The 14,187-nt window shown below is 41.5% G+C and overlaps 4 protein-coding genes across 4 annotated transcripts; 2 read left to right on the top strand and 2 right to left on the bottom strand.

Moving 5' to 3' along the window:
• Positions 1 to 205: 205 nt before the first annotated feature.
• I206_100743 (uncharacterized protein) lies at positions 206 to 2,503 on the bottom strand (the record flags this gene model as incomplete). Its single annotated transcript, XM_070202269.1, has 7 exons — positions 206 to 355; positions 412 to 699; positions 757 to 1,796; positions 1,850 to 2,134; positions 2,190 to 2,226; positions 2,279 to 2,366; positions 2,436 to 2,503. 7 exons carry the CDS (start codon positions 2,501 to 2,503, stop codon positions 206 to 208), a joined length of 1,956 nt encoding a protein of 651 aa, XP_070058370.1.
• A 471-nt stretch (positions 2,504 to 2,974) lies between these two features.
• Positions 2,975 to 5,279, top strand: I206_100742 (uncharacterized protein; the record flags this gene model as incomplete). Its single annotated transcript, XM_019152365.1, has 11 exons — positions 2,975 to 3,292; positions 3,394 to 3,565; positions 3,625 to 3,702; positions 3,768 to 3,813; positions 3,868 to 4,021; positions 4,085 to 4,205; positions 4,272 to 4,357; positions 4,424 to 4,538; positions 4,599 to 4,746; positions 4,812 to 4,893; positions 4,965 to 5,279. The coding sequence occupies 11 exons, from the start codon at positions 2,975 to 2,977 to the stop codon at positions 5,277 to 5,279; spliced, it is 1,635 nt and encodes a 544-aa protein (XP_019014503.1).
• A 2,478-nt stretch (positions 5,280 to 7,757) lies between these two features.
• Positions 7,758 to 9,319, top strand: I206_100741 (uncharacterized protein; the record flags this gene model as incomplete). Its single annotated transcript, XM_019152366.1, has 3 exons — positions 7,758 to 7,821; positions 7,895 to 8,140; positions 8,217 to 9,319. The coding sequence occupies 3 exons, from the start codon at positions 7,758 to 7,760 to the stop codon at positions 9,317 to 9,319; spliced, it is 1,413 nt and encodes a 470-aa protein (XP_019014504.1).
• A 671-nt stretch (positions 9,320 to 9,990) lies between these two features.
• Positions 9,991 to 13,962, bottom strand: I206_100740 (uncharacterized protein; the record flags this gene model as incomplete). Its single annotated transcript, XM_019152367.1, has 6 exons — positions 9,991 to 10,079; positions 10,133 to 11,800; positions 11,865 to 12,013; positions 12,073 to 12,107; positions 12,168 to 12,643; positions 12,705 to 13,962. The coding sequence occupies 6 exons, from the start codon at positions 13,960 to 13,962 to the stop codon at positions 9,991 to 9,993; spliced, it is 3,675 nt and encodes a 1,224-aa protein (XP_019014505.1).
• Positions 13,963 to 14,187: the final 225 nt, after the last annotated feature.

Genomic DNA, 14,187 nt, shown 5'->3' with positions numbered 1-14,187 from the left:
AAAGTTGGCGTTGCGAAGATCAATTTGTTAGTGATATTGGTCAATATTGTTAATCAAGCATCACCTGATAGCTCAAACCGCTAAAAAATAAGATTGTTTGTCGCGAGTTCTTAGCGCGTTTTGTGATTTGGATGTACAAATATGCTATATACTTCATCCTCCATCTGACAAATCACAGGCCATCTGTTTGTTGATATGTTGCGCTCTAATCTTCCTCAAGCCTCTCACCCCTGACTGGCTCATCTTCAGCCATCATTTCGATGTCTGGGGCTGCACTTTCTGCTGGGGCATTGTACCAATTGATGTTGATGCCGCCAGATACCCCACTGATGTCTTTCGTACCTAACGCCAAAACCTGTTTGAGCAGATCAGCAAAATAATCCTTACTAACTACTGTGAAGGAGAACTTACTTTCTCAGCCATATCTCTTGCAGGATATGTGACCCTCAATCCCCCATCCACCAATTCTGTCACGCCGCCCTGAGATTCGTACCAATCTTGAACAGCTTTTCTACCGTCGTCGGAAGCGATCGCTTCACCAGATATGGTGATAGTCCTAGATCGATTATCCAATCTCATCGGACCTCGAGCGGCTCCTCTACCTCGTCCTCTCCCACGCGGAGTATATACTCGTCCTCTTGACCCACCCCTCGAGTAAGGCGAGAAACGCGCAGAAGAGTTGATTCCAAGAGTATTGGCCTGATATATCAGATCTCAGCTCAACCGACCATTCAAGTCATGTACGTTTCAGCTTACCTTGTCCCTCAAAGCCGATAGCTGGGCACTCAGTCTCAATAACTCTGCTTGATCTTTCCCCTCAGTAGTCTCCATACCATGTTCTGCCAATTCTTTATCTAATCTCTCCTTTTCACTAAGCTCGCTATGAGTTTCCTTAACTTTAGGCGGATTGTTGATAGTCTCCAGATCTTTGCTGATCTCCTTCAATCTGCTTAGTATTTGTAACTTCTCTTCTTTACTCGCGTTGGTGGTTTTGCTAAACAGTACCTTCTGTTCGGCGATTAGGGTCTCCTTCTTGGCCCTTTTCTCCGTATTTTCCAATTCAGCCAAAGTAGCCTTGAGGCGACTCTCCGGACCTGACAACTTCACTTGGACATCCCCTTGAATTCCTTCTCCAGATTCCATCTTCTTCATATTAGCTAGCAATTCCGCACTCTTCTCTAAGGCATTGTGACCAGCTCCACCCTGACCGGGTCTTGGTTTATGCCATAATACTTTCACGTGCCTTGACCCAAAGACAGCTTCATCTGATTTCCAAGCTTGAAAGGCTTGTCGATTATCCTCAAAACTTATCAAGGCCCTTTTGGATTTGCCTTCTATCGCAACATTTGTGACATCTCCGAACTTTTGAAAATAATCGCGAATCGCTTGAACTGACAGATTTGCCTGAGGGATATCCGTTATAACAAGTGTGTTGATATCTCTAGTTGAGGGTGGACGGTTTGATCCCATGTACTCGCTCGGTATATCGTGCTTTTGATGCTGATTTGATTGAGGTTGCCCAGGCATACCTGGGAAAGGGAACGGGAAAGGGAAGGGCATTTGCTGAGGAAAGGGTTCGCCGGGTCCAGGTCCCATCATATGACCGTTACCATTCTGTTGGTTTCCACCCATACCTCTACCGCCTCCACGCCCGCGACCTGCACCTCGACCTCGCCCTGGTGGACCACTCATCATTGGCGCGAACTGTCCTCCAAACATCATCTCCGGTGTGGGTATTATGACATCCTCCGAATGTTCGTATGGGCAGTTAGTGCCACGCATGCAGTATCCACGTTCTGTGATGTGACCGTCAGCAGACGGCATATTCAGCTTGCAATTTAGAACTCACCATGATAATCGAAACACTTCTGCCTTCGTCGTTGACCCGGTTGAGCACTCCCGTGTACAGATTGAGAGGAATCTCCCATGTCGACATCCTGCTTCTGCAGTCCTGATCGACCGTTTTGACCCGCTCTCACTGTCGATGGACCTGCTTCAGGTTCTGATACCGGAGCAGGAGCTTGTGGTCTATATGAAGACACAATGGCGGGAGTGGGGGCAACTGCAGCAGCTTGAGGCAAATATGACTTGTTTGCCAAAGTTTGAAATAGTGTGTCAACGAATGGCTTGGAATCTGAACAAAACCTCGGTTCAGCTGAATTCTTAAACAACGACAGGCAAAAACTTACTGTCTTCTAAAAAGTCCGCCAACTCTCGTGAAACAAACTTATAAGAGATAGATCAGCGCCCTTTCAGACGAATGGTGAAAGAAGCTTACAATTTTCCACTCATCCTCAGCCATCACCGCATCATGTTTGAGTAATGCTATTATATAATCCGACATTACGATAGGGTCGGCGTCACATCTACAATGCATTCGTTAGTCTGATCCTCCTGTACATGTATCCAAGCAGAAGAAAGGAGAGTTGACGTACAGTGGCTCGATAGTGGTGACCAACCAGGTCTTGAATTCGGCAGTATCAACTGCATCGTTGAAAGGCATCTTTAAATGTCTTTGCGACCTTATCAAGCGGGTGGTGCTTTGCGAAATATAATAATATTGCTGTTCATCAAGAAATACCTATACAAACTGTGAAGATGACTAGTACTAGCTAGTTGTTACCGAAGTCATTGAAACCTGCATAAATATTACGTAACAGACACAGCCTCTCGAACAGGGGGGTAATAGATAAGCTTTTGTCATCATCATTCATTGATCGATGGTTTGATCGGAGATCCCCGCAATGAGCGGGGTTATGATGGTAACTTACATGACTCCTTTCAGGCACATGAACGCGTTTTTTGAGATCTTTTAGCAGCTTGTGGAGGTATCCCAATAATAATCGAATGGATGGAATGTCACCATGCTAAGACGGGATCCAAGCGATCATCTTCCCATGACAATTGCATTTCAGTAGCATAGCAATTGTGCCCAATTGAACCCTTAAGCGCAGATTTGTGAGGGTGGTGTGAGATGCCTCTCGTTCAGCGGACATCGTCACCTTTACCCAGGTCAACTACGGATGGTCAATCAGGTCCCCCAGTCGACCAATTGCAAATACCTTCTCCAACGCAGACGTATTTGTCCCCTCCTTCCGCTTCTTACATATCTACCTCTACACCGACAAAGTCCAAGCATAAAACTCCAGTACCATATTTGAAAATTTTACCATTGCTATTGCAACGATGTTCCGAAGGTCTGACATATGCGATAATTTTCCCCTATATAAATCAGATGATTTTGGAAATGGGAGTGGAAGAGAAATCAGTCGGTGTGTGGTCCGCCATCGCTGTGAGTCATCAGATCTATATATCACCTTAACGGTCTCGACATTCCAATTTACACATCCATCAAGTCACAAGTGAGTGTGCTTACTCAGATACTATTCACAGGAATCGATGATGATGGCAACAGAGGCCATGTCGGCGCCATTTTATGGTCCAATAGCCGATAGATACGGCAGAAGACCAGTATTGATATTACTAAATGCTATGTGGGGAGTGTTCGGGATCGCTTTCGGTTTCAGCAAGACGGTGTTGACCATCATTTTGCTAAGAGCTGCTTGTGAGTAATTGACCGGGAGACCGATGGAACCCAACGTGCTAACAAGTTTGAGATGTCAGTGGGACTACTAGCAGGGTGCGGAGTGATCTCAAGGACGATGGTGGGCGAATTATGTGACAAGTCAAACAGGATACAAGGTGCGTCTCGATAGGGCTATTCTGCGGACCAGATTGACAGCACACTAACTCTCAGGCGCGACCAGGTTTTGCTGTCTTTTCGCCTGCTCTAGTAGTAGGAATGACCATAGCGTAAGCTCTCCCTGTGACCTCCAGGAAGTAGCTGTAGCTCATATATACATAAAGACCTGTCCTAGGTGGATTTTTGGCCAAACCATCGGGCAGGATACTTCCTGCCTCATGGTCATTATTCGTCAATTATCCATATCTCTTGCCTTCCTTGATGACAGGTTGCGGGGCGATATTTGCAGGTATACTATGTATGATACTTCTACCTGAGGTGAGAGTCATCATAGACTTCACATTGAAGCTGAGCAGGCAGTCTGATCCTTTACGTTTCTAGACGCTTCAACGTTCGAAGATGGACAATTCGTTAGAGAGACATTCCGAGAAGTCCTCAAATAGTGGATTGCGGGGACTTTTGAAGTATGAGCCTTTCCTAAACATATTGCTACTATACGGTAGTGAGTGACTCTGTCTGATCCCTTTCAATCATCATGCAGACTAATGGTGCGTGCCGGGTATTTTAGTGAATAATGCTGTTATGTTCTCCTGGGAAGCAATATACCCCTTATTCGGCTTTACAAGCAAGAGTCTCGGCGGATTAGGATTATCAGTGAGCATATTGTGCTATTTTTGTGATCGAGTACATGAACGTCCACTGATCACGTAGATTCATTAGACGCAAGCGCTCGGATTGGTGCTTGGCTTTTCCGCGGGATTATCTATTCTCATGACCATTTTCGTATTCCCTTTACTACATGGATCTTTATCCGAAGCTACCTGTTTACGACTTTGTGAGTACATAAAACCATGCGTTACGGATGAAACAATTGAGCTAACGTGTTCTCAAATAGGCTTGATATCATATCCTTGTGCTATCATCTTCTTTCCCATTTTGTGGGCTTTGAGCTATCCGGTTTCAGGGGATAATTTACCTATATCTGTATGGATAATTATGAGTATTCAAATGATATTACGGCGAGTTGGCGATTTTGCTACGACGTGAGTATAGTCTTTGTCCACATTTCAGTATAGCATGAGAGCTCAATCGTATTTATATGTGCTAGGCAACTCGACACTCTCATTCTTGACTCTATACCGGGACCAGAACATCTAGCATCGGCAAATGCCATTTCCTTTAGCGTAGCAGTGAGTCATGACAACAGGTTAACGCCACTTTCTCTTCAATTGCTAAATGTTGATTGCAATTATACTCATAGGCGATCGGTCGAGCAGTCGGCCCATTCATAATATCATGGTTCTTCTCCCTTTCAACTCGATTCCCTTCGCCATTCTCACCAGGACGACATATGGTCTGGATTATCTTTGTCATACTGTGTATACCTTCTTTATATCTTGCCAATAGGTTACTAAGCGACATTGATCACACCAGCGGTAAGGAGGAGACTTCCAATGAAGAAGAACGATATGAATTGATGAGTAGCAACCAAAATGATCCGTCGGAACAGGTGGAGGCTAGAGGAACTAGCATAGAAGTAGCGAATGACGATTTGATGAGATACAGAGTTGTTTGACACCACCATTGTACGAAACTTCTTGCCCAAAATGCATATACATCTTAGCCATTTTGCATCCGACCAGATGTATCTGTACAGTCAATCAGATGAAGATCCGGAACGAGAAGATGGTTTCTAGACTTTCGAATGTCTCTACAGCGCCTCCGTCGTCATTGCTGTTGTGTCGGACGAGATCAATCCGACTGAAATCCACTGTACGAGCGTTGACCTCGACTGGATAGATAAGATGCTCGGAAATCCGAGACCAACCACGGACTGCTTCTATTTTAGACGTCGTTTCTTGAATTTTACCTCCGAACAATATATATATAGATGTATGAAACAGGAATCTCTTGTAGCTCAATCTCTCATTTGGATGTGTAAACACAAATCCGTAACGATGACGCATTTGCTGGATTTTCCGCGGTGTGGCGTTTCAAAGTAGGGTGGATTTGAGACATGCACCAAACGCGTTTTCTAGTGTCTCACCGCTGAAAGCGGTTTCAACTTTTCAGTACTCAACGTCATCAACCTCTCAAACAACGTCATGCATCGTCCCAAACCCTCTTGCTCAAGCGTAGTATCTGTAGACGTTTGTGATGAAGGAAAGCCCTGTATAAACATATTCATCTGTGGCTGCTTTCAAATCTCCTTTCTTTTACTTGAAATCCTCCGAAATTCTTTTCGCAGCTATATACGATTTTACCATGTACCAATTCACCACATCTTATTTTGGATGCATGTGATACGGCCCCCGGCGCCGTCGGCTTCAGTTTCGAAGGGATGTAAGCATGTTCAAAGGTGAGGCGTTGGCCACCCCCGTATTCATAGAATCGTCGGATCGTCAAAGTAGATGTCTCATCCGGTCGCAGTCAAACATCTTGGCACGGTGTTTGTGCTTTTGGCCAATCTAGACCAAATGAATGATATCCGACGGATGCTTTATCAGATGCTTCATACGATCCTTGGTCCAGGTTTAGTCAGTCAACAGCCTAGGAATCATATCATATCATCAATATCTCTTAGAGTATTAGTCATCAAACGTGAAAATTGCTGAGTAAATTTTTATAAGCCGACGGATCACATGTGTTCAATTTCCATGTGTGATTTCTTCCACAACTTACATAATTAGGTCAAACCACCAATCATTGATAGATCATTCGCATGTCGCATGCACACAGCTCATCCGAAAATCAATATAAAGGGAGCAAACGAGTTTCAATTGATAGGACGCGTGAAGAACAAATGTCTTAGATGAGATTCACATTTTGTGATTCTGAAGCAATGTCAAAATGTCTCACAAATTTCCCGTTTCGTTACGTTTATACCTTTCAGCAGCACGGAACGGTTAGCTGCCGGAGTTTTAAATGAACGGTAAGTTCTCCATTTCAAGAGTTACCGAAAATCGAGCGGCCCTGATCGCGGGAAAAGCGGTGATTATGCAGAATATTTTCAGGTTTCTCTACTGTTCTCACATCGTAACGCAGCACGCGTTTACCATCGACTCAACTCAACCGTTATCAACTTGCTATCTGCTCAAGCTACGACTGAATGCAATTTATGCCAAGAGTTACTACCAAATGGCAAGTCATAATCACGCCTTTACGGGCAGATAGGCACTCGCTTCACTGTATACCACTAGAAGGCTGCTCCGGTGGTACAAGGTACGAGGGACTTGCGGATCTTCTGATCGACGTGAAAGCCCGGCAAATTTTGCGCAATTTCGCTGCGTTTCTTCCCGGATGTCCCAGATTCGATCCTGAATTATTTCGTAAGCCAGCGGGTAACGAATACAGGATCGACAATCTTGGACCCTTTTCCCTAATCTTTCGACTTCATCATCCCCAGTTGTTTAATGTTTAACGGCATCATGGGTTTACGCTTCCAATGCGAATAAATCAATTTGTCCCTGTCCCGACTACCTAAATTCCTTTCTTCGAGAACAGTTGGTATGGTAAGGCCTAAACCTCTGTTTCGGTCTGGTCTCTCTTATCTACGTCATCACGTAATACTTGATCCTTCAGGATATGGGAAAACTTCTAACGTGATTATATTGACGGAAACTACATGCTTATATCCTTGATTGGAACACTCTCTACTTATTGTAAAAAAAATCTTGATAATCCGAGACAAGTGGACGAATTCTTGAAATTCATGTATATATCTAATGGCACATCTAATCTTTGAATCAAATTCTGTCTTGTCTCGCATCAATCATATACATAAATATTCGGTCAATTTTGTTTATTGAATCTTACCAGTCAACAGATTATATATATCAGTTCGGTTGTCGAAGGATGTTTCGGACTTCATTATAGTCTGTTCAATTGATTTATCCTCACTTGCGACAACCCGACAACATATATATACACGATCATACAAGCATAGCAAGTTTCATTCTTCCATCTTCGCTACCAGACCAGCAATAGTAAAACTTTCTCTCAAATCCAACTCAAAACAATCTCGACCTTCGTTCACCAATAGCAGTCTAACACCATGCCAGGAAGATTCTTACTTGCACGAGCACAATCCCACTTCACCTTGGGCAATTTATCAAAAGGTTAGTAATAGAACAAAATTCCATCAACTAGTCAAAGTGATTCATTTAAGCTGACTTTGATTTGGTGTTTTAGACGATAAATCTAGTGGTAAACCTGTTAGACCCTCTTTAGCAGAAAGATCATTGTCAGATAGTAGTATAACGAAAATAGCTTGTACAGTTGGACCATCAGAATTAAGAAGTGTAATTAATCCAAATTGGAAAGAAAGAGAAAAAAAAGATAGAAATGTACATCAATTAAGATGTAACACACTTATGAATCAGAAAAAATTAGTTCAAGCGGAAGAAGAACTTTTAGCTTATGAAGAAGGTGATGGTGGTAAGTTGAAATTGTTTATTGTAGTTCGGTCGATTTTTAATATGTTAATAATCATGATATTTTTCTTTTTCTACAGATTTAGAAATTCCTTTTGAACTTGATGAAACTTTAGCTACATCTTCGCCATCACATTCATTATTAACTACACCAACTTTTCCATATTCACCAACAACTATGACTCCTTTAGAATTTTCAACATCTTTTTCATCTTCTTGTGAATGTTCAATTGAATGTATCGATCCTTCTTTATGTAATTCATCATTCATTTCAATTGGATCATCTTATCGAGATTTTAATTCACAAAATATTCAATTTTCAACAAATTCTTCAAATTGTTTTTCAAATAATAATAATAGTAATAGAAGAAGACAAAAAAATCCTCCAATTAAATTTTCAAGTCCATTAACAAATCGAACTTTTCATTTAAGTCGAAAAAATTCATCATCAATTGTTGGAGAATCATCATCATCAACAACCAAATTACAAGTTGAAGAAATAATTCAAGAAAAATGTAGTTGGGCAACTTCACCACAATTTTTAAATTTTTCAAATTATAATTCTTTTAATATGAATATGAATAATGATAATCAATTGAATTTAAGAAGAAATTACTACGAAGAAGAAGAAGAAGAACAAGTTAAATCGTTTTCACCAAATTCTTTCGCTGAATCTTTAAATTCAAATTCATCATTAAGAAGTACAAGAGAAAGAAGAGAAAGTGAAGATTCAACTTATTCAGGTGAAAATGAATTTAATAATGAAAAAGATCTTTCAAATATATTAGAAAATTGTGGTAGTTTATTACAACAAGATGATGATGAAAATCATTTTCTAAAAAATTCAATCAATAATGATAATAATTCATTCAAAATTTCATCATTATCTTTATCACCTATTACAATTAATTCATTTGATAAAAAAAGTTCTTCTTTTTCTTTATCACCAATTCTAATTTCTGAATTTAAAAATAATGATAAAAATAAAAATACAGATTCATCATTTTTATCAATTCATTCACCTAGATCAGATGAAAATACTATAAAATCAATAGGATTTAACGCTCCTTCTTTATCTCAATTTCAACAAACCCATTTAGATTTACCTAAACAAAGTATAAAATCATCTACGAGTTCTATATCTCAACAAAGGAAATTGAGTACAATCATTGAATTTGAGTAAATAGAAAAAAAAAAACTAAACTTATAAATCCTTTTCGTAAAATGTAAGAAAAAAAAGTTGTACAAAGTAAATACAAAGTTAGTTGTATAGCATATATATATAGAAATTCTTATCATCATGTTGTCGTAAATCATATTGTACTACACATCTTTTATAAAGATGCAACAATGCATATCTGCTAAAATCAAATATCATAAAATTGTGCATTTCACTATAAATAAGAGTATGAATAAAGCATATGAATTAAAATTTCGTTCAAAGGTCATTTTCAAATTGAAGGTCACTCTACATATGCATTATACGTTTTAATATCATGCTGCTCCATCTGCTTTTTTCTTTTATCCGCAACCAATTGGTTCTTTCTTCATCCGCGGTTGAAAAATGCGATTTTATTGGTATGGATGGACCTTAATAAATTAATAAATTTTTCTTCGCTTATCTATCTATATCAATTTTCGGTACCGAATAGCATATTATAATCTTCTTTACACGTTCGCAGATCATTATCGTAATATCTCGTCACATCCCCGATCAGATTTGCTTATTTCGTTATTTACCAAATATGTGGCTTGGTAGTCGCATGCCTTTTTTCTACTTCATCTACGGGTCAACGGGAAAGATCTGGTGGGAATTGATTTTCAGACGCGCAAAGCGATTTTGATCCAGTCTGATTAACTATTCGATTTCTCATTGATTGCAAAAGGGACATTCATGCTCAGATTCAAACCTGTACCTCTTCTTGATCTAGGTGTGATCTTACCTATTTCATTCCCATCAGTATGTCCCGCGCGTCGTAGTAGAATTTCAACTCACCATGATCTAGAATTTCCTTATCTTCTTCATCATCCTCTTCATCACTCCCGTCCATCTTGGAATACGTACTAACGCTACTTAGCACGGTTCCACTTCTAGCTCTTCTTATCAATTGACCAGAAGCGTTCGCAGCGTTAGTAACACTTTCTCGAAGTAAAGTAATACTACTTGATCTTGTTCTTCTTAGGGAATCTTTTGGAAGTGATCCGGAAGTATATGCACGTTTTCTCGCTTTATTAGATGAGAATGAGGATGATCTTGAATTCCCGCCTAAAGGCGAAGAAGTTGAATGATCGTTTGATGAATGATCTGTGGAATTGATAGTTGATGATCGACTTCTACTTTTCTTGATTATAGTATTTCTAGCGGAATTCGAAGTCGAGGTTGTCAATAATCCAGTGGACTCATCATCCCCATCTCCTGATCCATTCGCTGAGTCAGGCGAGCCACCTCGTGTCTGTGATGATTTTTCCTTGACTCCAAATTCATCCAATCCACCACGAGTTTTGTACGAGCTCGGCGGAAGAACCGGAGTTTGATGCGGTGTTACTTGTAACTGGGTAGGTAATTTATCTATACCCTCAGCGACTGATCTCGTCTTCTCAGTCTGTGGAGTATTACCTTCGAAGGGTGTATAAAACAGATCAGTCGCTGAGCTTGAAGCGGCTGTATTTGCTCGTGATGGGGAGGGGCGAATAGGGGTTTCCAAGCCGTTGGATGTGGGATCAAGTAGAGATTCAGGTCTTGCTAATTCTGAAGTTCGTGATTTGAAGTGCGATCGGTCAGGTGTAGTAGTTACAGAAGGTAAATCTTTTCCTTCCACAAATCCATCTACAAATTCCTTTGCCGAAATTGCTCGTGTCACTTTGGAAGGGTCTTGGTTGTTCAGCTCAATGTCGGAAGTATTTAGGTTATTTGACAAACGAGATCGTTGACCCATCATTCTACCCCATGGAATTTCACTTTGGTATAGAAATGAATCTAACCTTCCTATTCCACCATCATTCCGCCTGATCATACATAATTCAAATGCATCTTGTATTCTAGATCTCGTACGTTCTCTCCAAGCCCAGTTAAATTCGTTCTCCTGATCAACCCATGACTTTTGAGGCGAAGATGTCGTACTTGGATCTCGAGGCTGTAGGGATGATTTGGGTTTGCGCGGAGTTGTAGGTGGTCCAGATACCTTTTTCTTCCTTGAGAGCCTTTGTCCAATAAGTCCACCCAAAGGCCTTCCCGAAAACATCCACAATCCAATCCCTGAGCCGATCACTATCAACAGACGTAGAGCGATCCAAGCTGTAAAACTTAACAGGACACCTTTGGCGTATGATGTCAATTGCCCAGGCGCATCGGCATTGAAGAAATTGGAATCTCGGTTCGATGTTTGATCGACCGCTCCTCCATACGGTGCTTGAACATCTGGTGCTGGGGACCAAAAGCTGATGAGTGCCACGACGGCGATTGCTGCTCGAGGTAGGAGTGGGAGTAAACCTGGGATGAGTTGAATGAGAGCCTGGCATGTCTCTGGTAAGATATCGCGAGCATAAGGTGTGTTGAGAGGTGAAGTGCGTATATGCAATAAGAAGGTGAAATGATTGAAAGAGATGAGAGAAAGGTGTAGACTAGCTGGAAAGGACATGTAGATCGTTTCCACAGAGGGTCGGGCTAGCCTCAAATCGTCACACTCCCTTTCCACGTCGCTAAATCGATTCAATCGAAAGGAACTTACGCAATCTCCATCTTCGCCAAAATTCATAACCTAGTTCCCATCCAACCCAGACCGCTAAGGTAGATATAGCCCACAACACTGCATATGCTGCCGTAGCAAATTGCCAGCTTTTCTCGCTGTTTGTGGTGAAAGAGGGATGCAACGTGCATCTTTGATACTATGTCAGCCGATGGTCATAAAGCCAAGTCATATCCGAATCTGAACTCACTGAACCAATATGTAAATGACGTTAACGTCGAAGAACTGTTGGATTGAGCTATCAGCTATAGTACTTCTCGGAGAAATAAGCACCAGATCACTAACCAAGCTCAAAAGACCATTACCAAGCCAAGCCACCCATAGACACAACCAAGCCACCCTCTGTCTTAAACCTCTTCGCCTAATTATACCCAGATTCAATTCTTTCTTCTTGAATCTGGGGATCTCGACAAGCTCGCTGCCCGGGCCGGGAGGAAGCCCGTCTGCCCCACTTCTCGGTGCATAGAGTGGCGTGGGTGTACCTCCCCTAGAGATAGTAGACGGTGCAGGTGATGGATTTCGCGCGGATGTTGACATTGCGAATCTTGGTTTGGACCAGAAAGGCATGAGTGGTGGAGCTGGAGCTGGTCTCAGATACGTAGTCGAGCTTGGTGTGAGTGGCGAGACCGTCTGAGGATACTGAGGTTTAGCCGTATCAGGCGGTGAGGGTGGAATCGATACAATGACGGGGTTTGGGGTACTGGAAGAATGTGATGTAGCGAGTTTCAGCTTGGCCAAAGACTTCCGAGACGCTATTCGTGCTATGTGGTTATTTCTATTGGTTAGTTCGAAATCTGGGGGGAAATGAGAACGGCAACACACGCATGAGACCGCCAGGACCTATGAAACCTCGTCTAGGGGTCTGCTTTCTACCTTGATTACCTTCTAAAAGATGCGGTCTTTCTCCCTCGGCTCTCTCTTTGCCTTTTTTCGTCGGCGAGCTCAATACTTCTTTACTACCCAGTTGCGCTCTAGATCGCCGCTTAGTAGGTGAATTCCCAGCTTCCATCATAGCTACTACAGCTGCGAAAGGGTGAGTATCCGGTGAAATACCTCGATTTGAGGGGGCTCGAGACGGGGTGTGCGGCGGCGTACGAGCCGATGGCCGAGCAGGAAGAGGTGAAGATGGGAGAGGTTGTCTGGTCAATGCAGGGGAAATAGGAGCAGAAGCAGTCCCATCCGCATCTACTCTTCCACTTCTTGATGTATCGGTATCACTTATCAGCCCATGTGAATCGCCAGTACTACTCTTTATCGAATTGCCGAAAATCCCTCCTGACAATGTTCGACCTCTTTCACTTTGGATATCGCTCGCTCCTGATAGGGTAGGTGTAGGTCCAGGTGAACTATGCGTACGACGATGTCCACCTACGTTTCGTATTCGTTGAACATGAGCATGTCTGGTCGTAGGAGAAGGGTTTTGAGAGTATGAATGAAAGTTTCCTGTAGGTGATCGAGGTTCAAGTTCTTCCATAAATCTATTGATTAATCTCTGAGTTGATCTTTGATCAGATAATGACATTGTTTTTATTGATCCAGAAGGATCAGCTTTATGTGTACGTTGAGATTGACCGATAAGAGCTGATAACGAAATGGAAGTTAATCTATCCCTAGTTCTCAAATGATCTTCTTCCTTTTTTCGGTCGATCCAAATTTGCGAATCAGGTAGTTCTTGTTGCTCTTTAAAATCAGATTTCAATCCTTTTACAAATGACTTCAAAATACCTCCTAATCGTTCTAATCCGCCTAAACTCAATTGCGAATTATGTCTTTTCCTTTCTGTACCAATATCAGTTTGCTTAATTTTGGTTGAAGTTGATATAGAAGGGAATCTAGGTCGGAATTGTGATTTAGGTGGACGAATTGGTATATCTTTATCTGAAGGGATTGATGATTGCGTTGAACTCTTTTGAGAATTTGGTAAATTTACTAAAGTTGAAGCTCTTCTTCTTGTTTCATTTGTTGGAATATTGGATATATGATAATCATGTGAAGTTACTTTAATTCCTTGTGATAAATCTTCTAATTTTTCCTCTTGTATTTGAAAAGAATTTGATTCATATTGATGATAATGCGACATCTGCTTTTTTTTCTGGTTTATAATACAACAGGAGATCTGTGTATTACTAATCCTGGATCAGGAGCAAGAAAGAGAAAGTCAGGATCACAGCGGTAAGTGCTCAAACACACACACAACAATACGCTCGAACCTCGTTGATAGATATTCTACTCTAATTTGGATAATCTTATTGTTCTCAGTATCATATCACAAAAGACAATGAGTAGATCATCTTCAATCGCCATT

Source organism: Kwoniella pini, chromosome 1 (genome assembly GCF_000512605.2).
Source record: "Kwoniella pini CBS 10737 chromosome 1, complete sequence".
Lineage (NCBI taxonomy): Eukaryota > Fungi > Basidiomycota > Tremellomycetes > Tremellales > Cryptococcaceae > Kwoniella > Kwoniella pini.
Note: the sequence above shows the minus strand (reverse complement) of the source record. Positions and strands in the feature narration are given on the sequence as shown.